This window comes from Plecotus auritus (genome assembly GCF_963455305.1).
Source record: "Plecotus auritus genome assembly, chromosome: 2".
Lineage (NCBI taxonomy): Eukaryota > Metazoa > Chordata > Mammalia > Chiroptera > Vespertilionidae > Plecotus > Plecotus auritus.
The window spans coordinates 145,742,324-145,757,842 of record NC_137771.1 but is presented as its reverse complement, the minus strand read 5'-3'; the positions used below and the strand labels follow the sequence as shown (position 1 = coordinate 145,757,842).

Below are 15,519 nucleotides of genomic sequence, written 5' to 3'. Positions count from 1 at the left end.
ACTTGCACTGATAATTGATGGACTGAAATGCTTTCCTTCCCAGGTGACACTGATTAAAATATTTTCAGATGTCAAGAGAACATCATAGAGTCTGACTCTATAAAGTTTCAAAGTAAAAATATTCTCATTTTTTACTTTATTGGATATATGCAAAATTACCAACAGCTGCACATAAAAGCAAAAACTGGATGTGTAAACCAGAAATGAGAACATTGATGATGTGGGTAAAGAAAAGGACACAGGAACCTAGCAGATCTATTATATGTGAATCATGTTTTAGCACATCATTGCAAGATTCTCACAGCCATTAATATTTATTAATAGTGACCTTGGAAAATACAATGTATCCTACTGCTCCAATTAATCTATTAAAATTTTAGTATAATATTTTACATTAGTACAATTTTTTTACAAGTGTTTCATATGAATCTTATTTTCCAAAATAGCAAAAAGGAATATTTTATATTTTTTTAGTTTTGCATGTAAGAGCACCGTGTGACTTTTGGAAATGCCCCTGTTAGTTCTTTTTTTCCCCTTGATTTTATTTATTTATTTATTTTTAATTTAATAAATTTTTATTGTTCAGATTATTACAATTGTTCCCCTTTTTCCCCCCATAGCTCCCCTTCACCTGGTTCCCACCCCACCCTTTGCCCTTACCTCCCCCACACTGTTCTCATTGTTAGTTCTATTTAGATAGAGACAAATAGATATTAAAATAAATGTAGACATACTTATAAATGATTATTTAGAGTATTAGTCCACAGATCACTGAAAGTTAATTTGAATATTTCTGAATGATCAACAGCTTCTCATTTAAATGCTGAGATCTTTCAAACACACCAAACAAGTGGGATGTGTCACATGATGTGGCACTTCGCATTTGTTTTTGAAAATGAGAATGAGTTACTATGGTCAGTGTCATTTCCTATTAGAGAAGAAAGTAATAGGAGGGGCTGTGATACTTTTTTTCCATTAAAAAAACCCCCCAAAATTCCTTGCTCTTGTATAGCATATTGATCTCAAGGGATTTCAACTCATCACTTATGACCATGAATTCACTAATATGCCCACAGCACATCTGTGAAAAATAGACTTTATTACATTTTACAGATGAATAGAATTGAGAATGATTAGCAGTAAATTGGTGGCAGAAAGGGAATAGAGACACTAATTTCAAACATACAGTTTATGGCAGGCAGAATAATGGCCCACATCCTAATCCCCAACATCTGTGAATATGTTACATTAAAGAAGAATTTAGGTTGCAAGTGGAATCAAGGTTGTTAATCAACTGAGCTTAAAATAGGGAGACCATCTTGGATTATCTAGGTGGGCTCAGTATAATGACAAGGATCCTTAAAAAGTGAAAGAGGAAGTAGAAGAGAAGATCAGAGTGATGTGGTAGAACTGCTTGACCCACTGTTGACTTTAAAGGTAAAAGAGGAATGCTGGGAAAAGCAAGAAGACAGATGCCCCCTCACCCCTGGGCCTCCAGAGGAATGCAGCCAGCCCTGCCCACTCCTTGATTTTAGCCTGGTGAGACCCATGTTGAACTTCTGATCTAAAGAAGGCTAAGACAATAAGTTTGTGATGTTTTAAGCAACCAAGTTTGGTAACTTATTATAGCAACAATAGAAAACTAATAGACAACTGCTAATCAATTAGAAGCAATTAATATGAACACAATAATTAAGAAAGACAATATATAATCAATATATAATCTGAGTAACTAAAGAATAACATTTAACCTGGAAATGCAAGTCCATTTTGAAGAAATAAAAGTAGAAGCACACAAATTCCTTGGCATAAAGAAAGGTGGGAAAGGAAATATGTAAGAGGAATGTTTTTTTCTTCCACTAGAATACTATTAGAACACAAAGGAGATTAATAAAAAGAACATATTGACTTAAAGGATGAGGTAAGAGTTTTGAAAAGGCTATTTGAAAATGCTTTCCAGAAGTTGGGAATCTTTGTCCCTAGAGATTTTTACAATACATCGTGATCTATATATTTTATCCACCTTGGATGGCTTAGATATATACTTGCTTGATGACAAAGGTCTAGATTGCACAATTTCTCATGGCCTCCTCCATCCTAACCACTCGATGCCAACTTGAGTCTATTCAGTGACATAAATATGTAGTTACCGCCTCTCTACTCATTGAAAACCAGAGAGTAAGACATAAATTTTGACTTCAATAAGTTCACAACCAACCATATTCAAGCTAGACAATGAGAAGAAACATAGGGCTGGATAAGTGACATATTGATTAAAACCCATTAAATATATAAAAATTAACTCACTTATTGATCATAAAATAAACAGTATCATTCATCACCATAGCAGGGCACCAACTTATTGCAATGAGAATTTACCCTGACTTTTCTAAAACATGACTAAGGAAAATAAAATAAAATTCTTTATTATAGAATTTCAGCTAAACAATACAGAAGAAATGATAAAATTAGATTCCATCTATACTCTATCTACAATGTAAAATTGCCATTTTATAACCCTACTTTAAAATAATGGATCTGGGCAATGATCACCAGTAGATGCTAAAAACCATTAAGTGAAATTTGATGGTGAATTTTATAATGGATGGATCAGGCTGAGACCACCTACACACAACAGTCTTAACAACACTAAGTATGATATCAACCATCAGGTACCTCTTTTGTGAGTTGCTAGGAAGTATATAGTACCACCTATAAAATATTATTCCCCCCAAAAAAAACTGAATTCAAATATAATGCAACCTTCAAATTTAAATAGCTTTTCACAGGAAGTACAGTGATAGAAGAGCAAATTCAGAAATATGGAATGGAAGCAACCAGTTAAATATAGAATGTGGACCAGGATGTATAACCCAATTTCTTCAGAAAATCAATGACATTTTAAAAGGGAAGGGAAAGAGGATTATTACAGAATAAGAGAGATTTAAGAGACATAACAACCAAATGTCATATGTAGACCTTGTTTGGATCCTGACTCAAAAAACAAAAAAGAAAAAAATACAACTCTAAGAAGGCATTTTTAAGATCACCAGAGAAATTTAAGTATGGATGAAGTAGAAAATATTATGGAATTATTATTGTTATAATGTGATGAAGAAAGGTGGGAAAGGAAATATGTATGAGGAATGTTTGGAAAGCATGGAATTATAAAAATATTTCTTATCATTACAAATGAAAATTAATTTTGTAAAGTAAAAATTTTCTAGATGTAATTTACTTACAGGATATTTCTCCTTACATGATATTACCCTACTATCCCCTCCCTTTTTTTTATTAATGGAGGCTTTTGTAAATTTTATAATGCAGTCTTGATAACTTTAAATTTTAATGCATGTACTCGGAGGTAGGGGAGGCTGGGGGGGGGGGAGGTCAATGGGAAAAAAAAAGGAGACATATGTACTAATATTTGTAATACTTCAAACAATAAAAAAATAAAAAATAAATAAATAAATAAATAAAAATATTTCTTATCTATTAGAGATGCATACTGAAGTGTTCATAGATTTAAAAATAATAGATTAGAGCAGACATATGTGACATAGAGGCTAAAAACACAATACAAAAATCAATAAAACCAAGAGCTAGTTCTTTGAAAAGATAAACAAGTTTGATGAACCGTTAGCCAGACTCATCAAGAAACAAAGAGAAGAGACCCAAATAAATAAAATCATAAATGAAAGTGGAGAAGTAACCACAGACACTACAGAAATACAAAGGATTATAAGAAAATACTATGAACAACTATATGCCAACAAGCTGGACAATTTGGATAAAATGGACAAATTCCTAGAAAAATACAATCTCCCAAAACTGAATCAGAAAGAATCAGAAAACCTGAGTAGGCTAATAACAACTGATGAAATAGAAACAGTAATAAAAAGACTCCCAGCAAACAAAAGCCCTGGTCCAGATGGCTTCACAGGGGAGTTTTACCAAACATTCAAAGAAGAACTAACACCTATCCTTGTCAAACTATTCCAAAAAACCCAAGAGGAAGGAACACTTCCAAGCTCTTTTTATGAGGCCAGCATTATCCTAATTCCAAAACCAGATAAAGACACTACAAAGAAAGAGAATTACAGGCCAATATCACTAATGAACATGGACACTAAAATCCTCAACAAAATTCTAACAAATTGGATCAAGCATTACATTAGAAAGATCATACACAATGATCAAGCATGATTTATTCCAGGAATACAAGGCTGGTACAATATTCACAAATCAATATACATAATACATCACATAAACAAAATGAAAGACAAAAATCACATGATCATATCAATTGATGTAGAAAAAGCATTCAACAAAATCCAACACCCATTTTTGGTAAAAACTCTCAATAAACTGGGAATAGAGGGAGCATATCTCAACAAGATAAAGGCCATATATGACAAACCTACAGCAAACATCATACTCAATGGGCAAAAACTAAAAACATTTCCCCGAAGAACAGGAACAACACAGGGATGTCTGCTTTTACCACTCTTATTCAACACTAGAGGCCTGGTTCATGGATTCGTGCACGGGTGGGGTCCCTCAGCCTGGCCTGTGGGGATCAGCCAAAACCGGTAGTCTGACATCCCCCGAGGGTTCCTGAAGTGTGAGAGGGAACTCTGCAAAGTTGCTTTTGCTCGGCAGCTCCTGCGTTGAGCGTCTGCCCCCTAGTGGTCAGTGCACATAATAGCACTGGTTGGTCAGCTGGTTGGCCGGTTGGCTGGGCAGCTGGTCACTTAGGTATATATATACAGATATATATACTACTGGAAGTCCTAGCCACAGCAATCAGAAAAGAAGAAGAAATAAAAGACATCTAAATTGGAAAGGAGGAAGTAAAACTGTCATTATTTGCAGATGACCTAATAACCCTAAAGACTCCATCAAAAAATTACTAGATTTAATAAATGAATTTGGCAATGTAGCAGGATACAAAATCAACACCTAAAAACTGATGGCTTTTTTTATACACCAATAATGAATTCTCAGAAAGAGAAACTAAACAAACAATTCCATTTACCATGGCAACAATAAAATTAAGATACTTAGGAATAAACTTAACCAAGGAAGTAAAAGACTTGTACTAGGAAAACTGCAGGACATTGAAAAAAGAGATAGAGGAAGATATAAACAAGTGGAAGAATATACTGTGTTCATGGATTAGTAGAATCAACATCATTAAAATGTTCATACTACCCAAAGCAATCTACAGATTCAATGCAATTCCTGTTGGTATTAAAATACCAACAACATATTTCACCGATCTAAAACAAATACTCCAAAAATTTATATGGAACCAAAAAAGACCCTGAATAGCCACAGCAATTTGGAGAAAGAAGAACCAAGTTGGAGGGATTGTAATACCAGATATCAAGTTATACTATAAAGCCACTTAATCAAAACAGCCTGGTATTGATACAAGAACAGGAATATAGATCAACAGAACAGAAAGGACCCCAAAAGCCAACCCACTCCATTTCTCTCAATTAATACTTGCCAAAGGAGGCACGAACATACAATGGAGTTAAGACAGTCTCTTTAATAAATGACGTTGGGGAAATTGGTCAGATACATGCAAAAAATATGAAACTAGATCCCCAACTTACATTATACATAAGAATAAACTCAAAATGGATAAAAGACTTAAATGCATGTTGTGAAATCATAAAAATCCTAGAAGAAACCATAGGCAGCAAAATCTCAGACATCTCTTGTAGTGATATGTTTACCAATATATCTCCTAGGGCAAAGGAAACTAAGGAGAAAATAAACAAATGGGACTACATCAAATAAGACACTTCTGCACAGCAAAAGATACCATCAACAAAATGAAAAGGAGCCCACTGTATGGAAGAACATATTTGGCAATGATACATCTGATCAAGGGTCACTATCCAAAATATATAAGGAACTCATACAACTTAACAAAAGGAAGACAAGCAATCCAATTAAAAAAATGGGCAGAGGACCTAAATAGACACTTCTCCAAAGTGTACATACAGTTGGATAAGAGACATATGAAAAAATGCTCAAAGTCACTCATCATCAGAGAGATGCAAATTAAAACACCACCTCACACCTGTTAGAATGGCTAACATCAACAAATGAAAAATGCTGGCAAGGATGTGGAGAAAAGAGAACCCTAGTACACTGCTGGTGGGAATGCAAACTGGTGCAGCCATTATGGAAAACAGTAGGGAGTTTCCTCAAAAGTTAAATATGGAACTGCCATTTGACCCAGTGATCCCACTTCTTGGAATATATACTAAGAAACCTGAAATATCAATCAGAAAGAATGTATGTATCCCTATGTTCATAGCAGCACAATTTACAATAGCTAAGATCTGGAAACAGCCCAAGTGCCCACTAGTAGATGAGTGGATAAAAATGCTGCGGTACATTTATACCATGGAATACTATGCAGCAGTAAAAAAGAAGGATCTCTTACCCTTTGAGACAGCATGGAGGGACCTGAAGAGTATTATGCTAAGTGAAATAAGCCAGTCAGAGAAAGATAAGTTTCATAGGATCTCACTCATATGTGGAATCTAATGAACAAAATAAACTGATGAACAAAATAGATCCAGAGACATAGAAGCCTAGACTTCAGAATCTCAGAGGGAAAGCGGGGGAGGATGGGAGGGTGGGAAGTGATCATCCAAAGAACTTGTATGCATATATGGATAACCCCTGGACACAGACAGGAGGGTGGTAAGACCTGGGGTGGGGGCAGGCTAGATGGGGTCAATGAGGGGGAAAAAGGGACATGTGTAATACTTTCAACAATAAAGATTTAATAAAAAATAGATTTAAAAATATGATATCCAATTGTAACAGGATAGTAAGAAGCTAGGGAAATTCCTTGACAAGTGGAAACTGAGACAAAAATAATTAAACAAGGCCAAACAATTTGAGCAATTTAAAGCCAGATAAGGAATCACAAGGTTTTACCTTCCCTAACCAAGGACCACGAGGAATAAATACTTTACACATTCCAGACCGCAGAGGGGCCTAGGTTTCGGTCCCTCTTCAATGACGTTCTTTGAAAGTAAAACTAACCAGAAAAAAAAAAACACCAAAAAAACCCTGACCCTTCTATATGACCAGTCGACATATTGAAGGACACACCTGGAAAGTTAATGAATATTCTGTTAAGACCCTCCCGTGTGACCTCCCCTAGGACTCCCACCAGCTAGGGGGAGATTAAAAGCCTCAAAGCAAAGTACCCACAGCGCACTGTTCTTTCCTGTGACATTTCTCAAGCGCCAAAGCAGCCCTGCGTGGCTCTCCTGCTGCTGCTTTTATTCTAAACCCTTCCTTGTCTCACTGTCCCCAAATTTAATAAACATATCCTTCAAGTCACCTGGACTCATTTGTGAAATCTTGGCTGCACAAAGTCAAGAACCTAGACACTACTTGCCAGTCCAAGGCAGACCCGCTCTGGGCCCAGTCCCTGTCCAGCAACTCAATTAAAATATTCAAGTAACATAATGTGTATGAAGAATACATGGAACAAGATTAGCAAAAAAGTTATATGTATTCAAGTTGCATGATGAGACATGAGGGACATTATAATATTCTCTCCCCTTATGTTTGAATTTTCCATAATAAAAATATCTTAAAGGATTAAAACAGTAGTAGAGAAATAAAAGGGTACCTCGTCCATTTGATTATCGCTCATCATTTAACTAGTGAACCATCACAAGTGAACTATCACTTCTAATGCTCAGTAAATAAAGGAGCAGATCTGTTTCTGCTTGTGTGGAGTTATAGTATACAGCTTCCAGTCACTTTTTATAGTAGAGTGACTGTGATGGGGGAATATTTGCAAATTTCAAATTCCTTATGGCTTATATGATCAAGGTTAATGTGGTTATATTTGTCCAAAGTTCCTTAATCTCGATTTTTTGGTAACTATAATTTGTTTGTTTTATTAAAGTGATTATCTTACATAAAATCTAGTCTAGACATTTAATTAACAATGTTACTCCCTTGCCTGATTTTAAAGTACAACTGAGACTTCTCTATGAGAAGCAAGGGGCTGTAGGACAAAACAGATTCATCTTCAACATTCTGAGTATATATGAATAAATGCCAGATCTGATCTACAATAGTTCAAGTTTCAGGCTTAAATATCAGAAGTTCATGGAAAAGCTCTTTAGCAATAATCCTAGCAGTGGAGCAAAATATAAATCTCAGACTGTTCAGAAGCCTTTGAGAGAGTTCATAATAGATGATCTCTTTTTTTAAAAAGTGTTATTCTTTAAAAAGGTCTTATCTGCAAATAATTTTACTGAACAAGACTTGAAGCTGCCCACATCCTCCAAATTATATTTTAATGTGATTAAAAACATTTTCGATGAAATGTTAAACTTTATTATATATGAAAACTCTAATCTTTGTGTCTGACATACTAAAATTTTTTTCAAAATGTAACACTTGTTCTTTTCTTTTGGATCCCGTTGTAATTAGCCTCGTTATTCTTAACAGGAAAGAAGCAAAAGGAAGGACAAATAGCCTAGGCGTGTCATTTGTGCAGCTTTGTCAGGAAGCACAGTTTATTGCTTCCCAGGAGGCCACAGGCCTATTCCCCACGGATGGCTGAGGGTAGGGACTGAACGGGTGGAGAACAGAGGCATGCCCAATAAAGTCTGGGTGACACAGGGAAGGTACTTGTCTGTCAGTCACACCTGGGGACAGGTCATTGGCTAGAGTAGGCATGGCCCCTGCCAACACTGGAAGATTTGAGATACAAAGGAGTTTACTCTCCTGCTTTGTGCTTTCTTAGTTTGCTCTTGGTTGACTCCGGGTTCCTCTTGTTTGACTCCTGACCTGCAGGGCTCTCATGCTCCTGCATTTGCCCAAAGGTCCCACAGCCATGTGGACCCCAAGCAGTGGCCTAATGGACTGAACTAGCTTGATGCTGTACCAGACCCAATTACAACATGGAATGGAAGCTCTGGACACTGGCTCTGCTTCTAGATCTGCTGAATCCCCAGCTGCACTTCTTCCAGGATGTGATTAAAGGAAATGGGACTTTGGAAACCCAGGGATATAATTTCATGCAAATAAAAATCACGCATACTCCCCCACGAGCCTCAGGAAATACTTTGCCTTTAGATATCATAAGACCGCCCCCCCCACCCCCAGCACCCAGTGGGGAAGAAGATCCCACACTTCTACCAGTAACATTTTTATTTATTTTTCCTCTTTTTATTTTTTTATGTTTTGTTTTTGTTTTTAAATATTTATTGTTGAAAATATTACATATGTCCCATTTTTTCTCCCATTGACCCCTTATAGCTTGCCCCTGCCCCCCACCCCAGGCCTCCAACACCTATTGTCTGTGTCCATGGGTTATGTATCAATAACATTTGTAAAGGTAGCTTCTCACGAAGAGGCATCCAGAAAGCCATGGTTGTTATTTTCCACCAGAAGAAAGTTAAGGCACTGGGGGTTGCGGGCGGGGCAGGGGGGGGGGGTGGAATTACTCCACATAAGCTATATTACAGAGATTTAAACGAGGTGTTTTAGCTTATTTTTTCCCTATGCAATCTAAGTATGTGCTCAGGGATTGTAGGTATAATGGCAATGAAGTTGATTATTTCTGTAGTACATGCAGAATATGCATCACATATTCTTTGATGTAAGGAATTGTGCTATGGATAACAATTATGAAGAGGATTTGTAATTCTGGCATTCAATTCAGCTGAGGATGGAGAAGAAATGGTATTGCCCTCACAACTTATGTATCATGTAACACCCGTTACTTTTAGCTCTCCTTCCCAGGCCTGAGAGCCAAGCATCTTACCGACTACTGCCTCGGTGTATTTCCCTTCCGTGGGAAGAGGGAAGTACTGATTTGGTGATAAATTGCTGCCATATCCCAGAAGAAAACCTTCCAGCTTTACATTAGGGTTTGGACGCAGGAACTTCAAGAAGATAGAGTCACTTGTGGTGTTGATGTGGACTTTCAGGCTCGGCCTTTTACCTGAAGGTGGAAATGAAAAAACAGGTGGCTGTTACTTTACCTCGTGAGCATCCCAGCACAAGTTTGGAGCAAAGGTTAGTTGTTATCAGAAAGCATTTTATACACTTAGTTACTCAATTTTATGACACACCCACAGGAATAGAGAAAATATAGGTAATTTTGAGGTCACAGAAAACAGGTTTTTTAACACATAAAGTAGTCTAGAATACAAGGTAAAATGATAGGGTTTAATATTTAGCAATCTGCCATTGAGCAGGTAGGTGGGATTTCAGGCTACTTTGGCTATCCACAATTGGTCAGAACCTCCGTTTTATACATACTGTCTGGGAATGGTGACAAGATCTGTGGTTGGTAAACTAAATTACTGCACTGGGAGAACCCCAGCTTCCTCGGTGCTGCTCTTGTGTTACACTCCACAGGACTTTGTAATTACAGAGTTGGAGAGGGAGGGAAATGGGAAGAGTTCAGCTTACGGGTAAATGAGATGGTAGAATAGGGAATTCTGAAAGACAAATGTGGAGGAGAAAAATGCTTAGTTCTATTTGGAGGTGACTGGGACAGTGAGACAATTAAATGGAGATGCCCAACAGTAAGTCAAATATTTAAGTGTGATACTCAGGAGTGGGCTATAGATCCAGCTGGTATAATCCTATATAATAAAGAGGTAATATGAAAATTGACCATCATTCCAACACACAAGATGGCCTCCCCCATGTGGTCAAAGATGGCCACCCCCATGTGGACACAAGATGGCCGGCAGGGGAGGGCAGTTGGGGGCAACCAGGCCAGCAGGAGAGGGCAGTTGGGAGGGACCAGGCCTGCGGGGGAGGGCAGTTGGGGGTGACCAGGCCTACAGGGGAGGGCAGTTGGGGGTGACCAGGCCGGCAGGGGAGCAGTTAGGCATCAATCAGGCTGGCAGGGGAGTGGTTAGGTGGTGATCAGGCTGGCAGGCAGAAGCGGTTAGGGGCAATCAGGCAGGCAGGCAGGCAGGCAGGCAAGCAGCTGGGAGCCAGCAGTCCTGGATTGTGAGAGGGGCCCCAGATTGGAGAGGGTGCAGGCTGGGCTGAGGGACACACACCCCCTGCCCCCATGCACGATTTCGTACTCTGGGCCTCTAGTTCATTTATAAATGACCATTGGCTGAATTTTCTGAGAAAGATTGTAGAGTGAGGAGAGAAAACTTAATTAAGTTGTTAAGGCATTAAAAGTTCTTTTTATTGATTTTAGAGGGAGAGCGGGAGAGAAACATCAATTCTTGTATGTGCCCTAACTGGGGATCGAACTAGCAACCTCGGCATATTGGAATGATGCTCTAACCCCGTGGTCGGTAAACTGTGGCTCGCAAGCCACATGCAGCTCTTTAGCCCCTTGAGTGTGGCTCTTCCACAAAATACCACAGCCTGGGCGAGTCTATTTTGAAGAAGTGGCATTAGAAGAAGTTTAAGTTTAAAAAAATTGGCTCTCAAAAGAAATTTCAATCGTTGTACTGTTGATATTTGGGTCTGTTGACTAATGAGTTTGCCGACCACTGCTCTAACCAACTGGCTTTTTTGTGTGTGTGTGAAGGCAACACGTGCAAATAATCACAATAACCAGAGGTCTTGGTCAATCAGTGAGGAAGACAATTGTTCTTTGTCTTTGGGGCAGAAGGAGCTAAGTTCAAATTCCAGGTCTGCCACATACTTATGGCTGCTGGCCACTCAGTGCATAGGCTGAGCCTTGGTTTCTCTTTCCTAATTCGTAAATTATAGATAATAGATAACAATATCTACTTTAACAGGATGTTTACAAAGATTAGTGCAAATGGCCCCATCTCAAAGTTGGCATGTAGTAATTACTTAATAATTGGTTACTTGATCAGGTCTATTGATAACACGTTAGCCACAATTCAGAAATCCAAAATTGATTTGTAAGGTTTTTGTAACTTCACACCAAACTAATTTGGTAACAAACCTGATCTGAGCTGTCATAAGTCTTCTTAGTCTTTCATAATCTCATCGAATAGTCAGGGTGACTATTCACATGTTTACTTGTAGAAATACTAATGTGTTTAATTAAGGGTTGTTGGTCAAGACTCCACTGAAGAGATTACTTAATGTATGGTCTAGGCATCCTAATACATTTCTAGAATCCAAAGATTTTCTGAATTCAAAATCATGTCTGGCTCAAAGTTTTAGATAAAAGATTGTGAACTTCAAATATTTTCTTCCTTTATTCCACAGGAATTTCATGTTTCTAAAATATTGTACCTATTCAGAAAATTGCACTTACTAATTTAATATCTCACATTTCCTTCCTCATTAATAAAAGACTTGTATATATACCAGTCAGCACCTCTGAACAGCATGGGGCTTCCCAAAGTCATCATATTCCAGTCAAAATCAGCCCGGACCACCTCAGTATAGTTACATAAGAGGATTCTATTAGGCCTTTGAAAAACTAAACACAGCGCCCTGACTGGTTTGGCTCAGTGGATAGAGCGTCGGCCTGCGGACTGAAGGGTCCCGGGTTCGATTCCGGTCAAGGGCATGTACCTTGGTTGCAGGCACATCCCCAGTGGGGGGTGTGCAGGAGGCAGCTGATCGATGTTTCTCTCTCATCGATGTTTCTGACTCTCTATCCCTCTCCCTTCCTCTCTGTAAAAAATCAATAAAATATATTTAAAAAAAAAAAAAAAAGAAAAAAAGAAAAACTAAACACAGCCCCTTCTTGGATACCAGGTTGTGGAAATGAATCACTCTCTTACCTCAGCAGCCAGTACTACTATTTCTAGATATGTGCATAGTACTTTGTACTTCCCAAGAATTTGATATTATTTCTATGAACTTGCTTCTCAGATAGCTATTCCTACACTTGTAGCAAAATTGAAACCCAGAGACACTGGGTTTCTCTAAAGTCTGAGGGAGACTTACCTAGTCCAGTTCACCTAGTCCAAATAGCTAAACGAAGGGTAGACATACCCCGTCACTCTGCAAGTCAGATCTCAGGCTCAGAACTGGGTGTCAGGTTCTTTCTAGGCTGCACTTCTTTTGTTTTTATTGAGACCTTTGTTACTACCCACTAGAGTAAGGAGTGGCCAGCCCCCAGACCATAACACTTAAGTTGATGTTAACTTCTGATGTTTTGTCCTAACTTCATTAGATTTCGATGAGATGATTTACACTTCAGATACAACAGATTTTATCCAAGCCAACTTTTCTCTTCTTAGTTGTGTGACTAAATTAACCCCAGAGTTACTCCATCCTGCTCACTAGATGGAGCAAATATAAGTCAAGCACATATTCTGTTACCTTAGAACATTATCAGGTCTCACAATAAATGAAAACACAGCCAGCCTGTTTCAGCACCTTGCAAGGAATCTTAGTGTGCTTGGGCTGCACACACATTTGACTAAGAGCCAAGAGTCACAGCATCATCACATTGGACCTTTGCTATAAATTTTGGCATGATGTACCACATTATTACTCCCCTTGGCAAGTGGAAAGGATGGCTACACCAATTGAGAAAAAGGCAGGCTGTAAACAGAATCACCGACCAACAGAAATGGGAGTGTTCTCATTTCCTCTGCACAGGAATTTTCATATCTCCAGTCTTTTTTCCCTTTTCCTAATAATCTATGTCAACAAATACACCAATAGCCCTGGCTGGTTTGGCTGAGTAGATAGAGTGTCAGCCTGCGGACTGAAGGGTCCCAGGTTCGATGCCAGTCAAGGGCACATGCCTGGGTTGCAGGCTCGATACCCAGTAAGGGGCACGCAAGAGGCAGCTGACCAATGATTCTCTCTCATCATTGATGTCTCTCTCTCTCTCCCCCGCTCCCTTCCTCTCTGAAATCAATAAAAATATATTAAAAAACAACAACAACAAAAAAAACAAATACATCAACATCATGTGATTTTTTAAATGAATTGGTGGTTAGCTTCCCTACATTATAAAACAATTCCAATTCATACTACTTTCTAGAGCTAAGTTTTTTGAAGTCCTATAAAAGAGAAACACACACAGACAAATATTACCTCAAAAACCACAGCATCATCAACTTCATAAGTTGAGATTGTCATCCTAATTCTTTATTTGGAACTAGGCACTCAAATCCTTTCATTATCTAGCCACACATTACTTCTTCTCTTATAGCTTCTCAGCTTATCCTACTTTTCTTTCTTTCTTTTTTCCTTTCTTTCTTCCTTTCTTTTTTTAGCAGTATAATTTTCTCATATTTTGTGATGCATACGAAGCCCTGGCCCTACACCTATGCTCACATTATCCCTGGTGTGGTTACCTCTGTCTTAGGTTTGTTTCTTTCCACCCTTTTGCTCACCCAGTTATAACCCCATTAATTCTTTCGGCGCTCAGCAAAAAGATTAAGCAAATTTTCTCTTTTGTGTATTTAGAGTACCATTAAACTCTATGCTTTTGGACAATTTCCCCAATATTTTAGGATATATCTGTGCATTCTATATTAATTTTTAATCATTGATAAAATTATCTTCACTCTGAGTAATTCTGGCTTAATGGTTTGAAACATTAGATCATGTAGTGATAGTTATCTTTCAACAGTTAGTATGAAGGCCTCTGGTGAATGACTTAGAGATTATCTATATATATAAAAGGCTAATATGCTAAGTGTTGGGCCATCCAGCCAGTCGCTATGATGCACACTGATCACAGGGGGAAGATGCTCAACACAGGAGCTGCCGAGCTGTAGTGACTTGGCAGCAGCAGTTCTCGGGTGACGCACCCTGAAACCAGAGAGGAGGGAGCTCGATTCCTGGCGGGGCCACGTGATTCCACCTTTGGCCATGGGTTATGTTGTTGCTGAGGCACTGTTGGCCCTGAATCTGGTTTACTGCACACTTGCGTTTGCATTCCACATCCTGTACAACAGTAACTTTGCAGCATGCCCTCTCCCAGTCTGGAACGCCTCGGGGGATGTTGGAGAGCCAGTTTTTGCCCAATCCTCGCAGGCCAGGCCGAGGGACCCCACCTGCCAGAGGGACCCCGCTCACACCACAGACGCCTTTCGAGCCACAATGCCACCCCAGGTGCCACTGGCCAGGGAGGGACCACGGAAGGTTGGCATGTCCGGCCCCGTCTAGCTCAGTCCTGCCCTGCCAGCCAACTTCTAATTAATTTCCTTTCAATGTGCATGAATCCATGCACCAGGTCACTAGTAGAACAATAATACAACAAGATACAAGCTTAACGAGGAAAATGTTTATAAGTAAAATGGCATATATGTCACCCAGAAAACCTGAGGAGTACAGAGAAACAAGAGTATTAGAAGAACACTTATTTGTACTATACAGTAAACAAAGCATATGCCAAGAGTGAGAGAAAGTAAAGAATGTAAACCTTTCAGGAAAGCAACACTGGTATGGCTGAGAAAAAGACTGCATAATGGTAAGTGGAATATTGGATCTATAACAATTGTTTCTAATCCTCTCTTTGCAACACCCTAGGGTATCTATAAATATTTCAAAGGGGGTTGTGAAATTCTTTAAGAAAAAAAA

The 15,519-nt window shown here is 38.6% G+C and overlaps 1 protein-coding gene across 10 annotated transcripts in view; it reads right to left on the bottom strand.

Moving 5' to 3' along the window:
* ABI3BP (ABI family member 3 binding protein) overlaps positions 1-15,519 on the bottom strand; it is a 265,345-nt gene that overhangs the window by 186,705 nt on the left and 63,121 nt on the right. For all 10 annotated transcript variants that reach the window (XM_080656581.1, XM_080656584.1, XM_080656576.1 and 7 more), the window contains exon 2: positions 9,830-10,009. In XM_080656581.1, the coding sequence (XP_080512707.1) occupies positions 9,830-10,009 (180 nt within the window). The remainder of the gene's footprint in view (positions 1-9,829; positions 10,010-15,519) is intronic.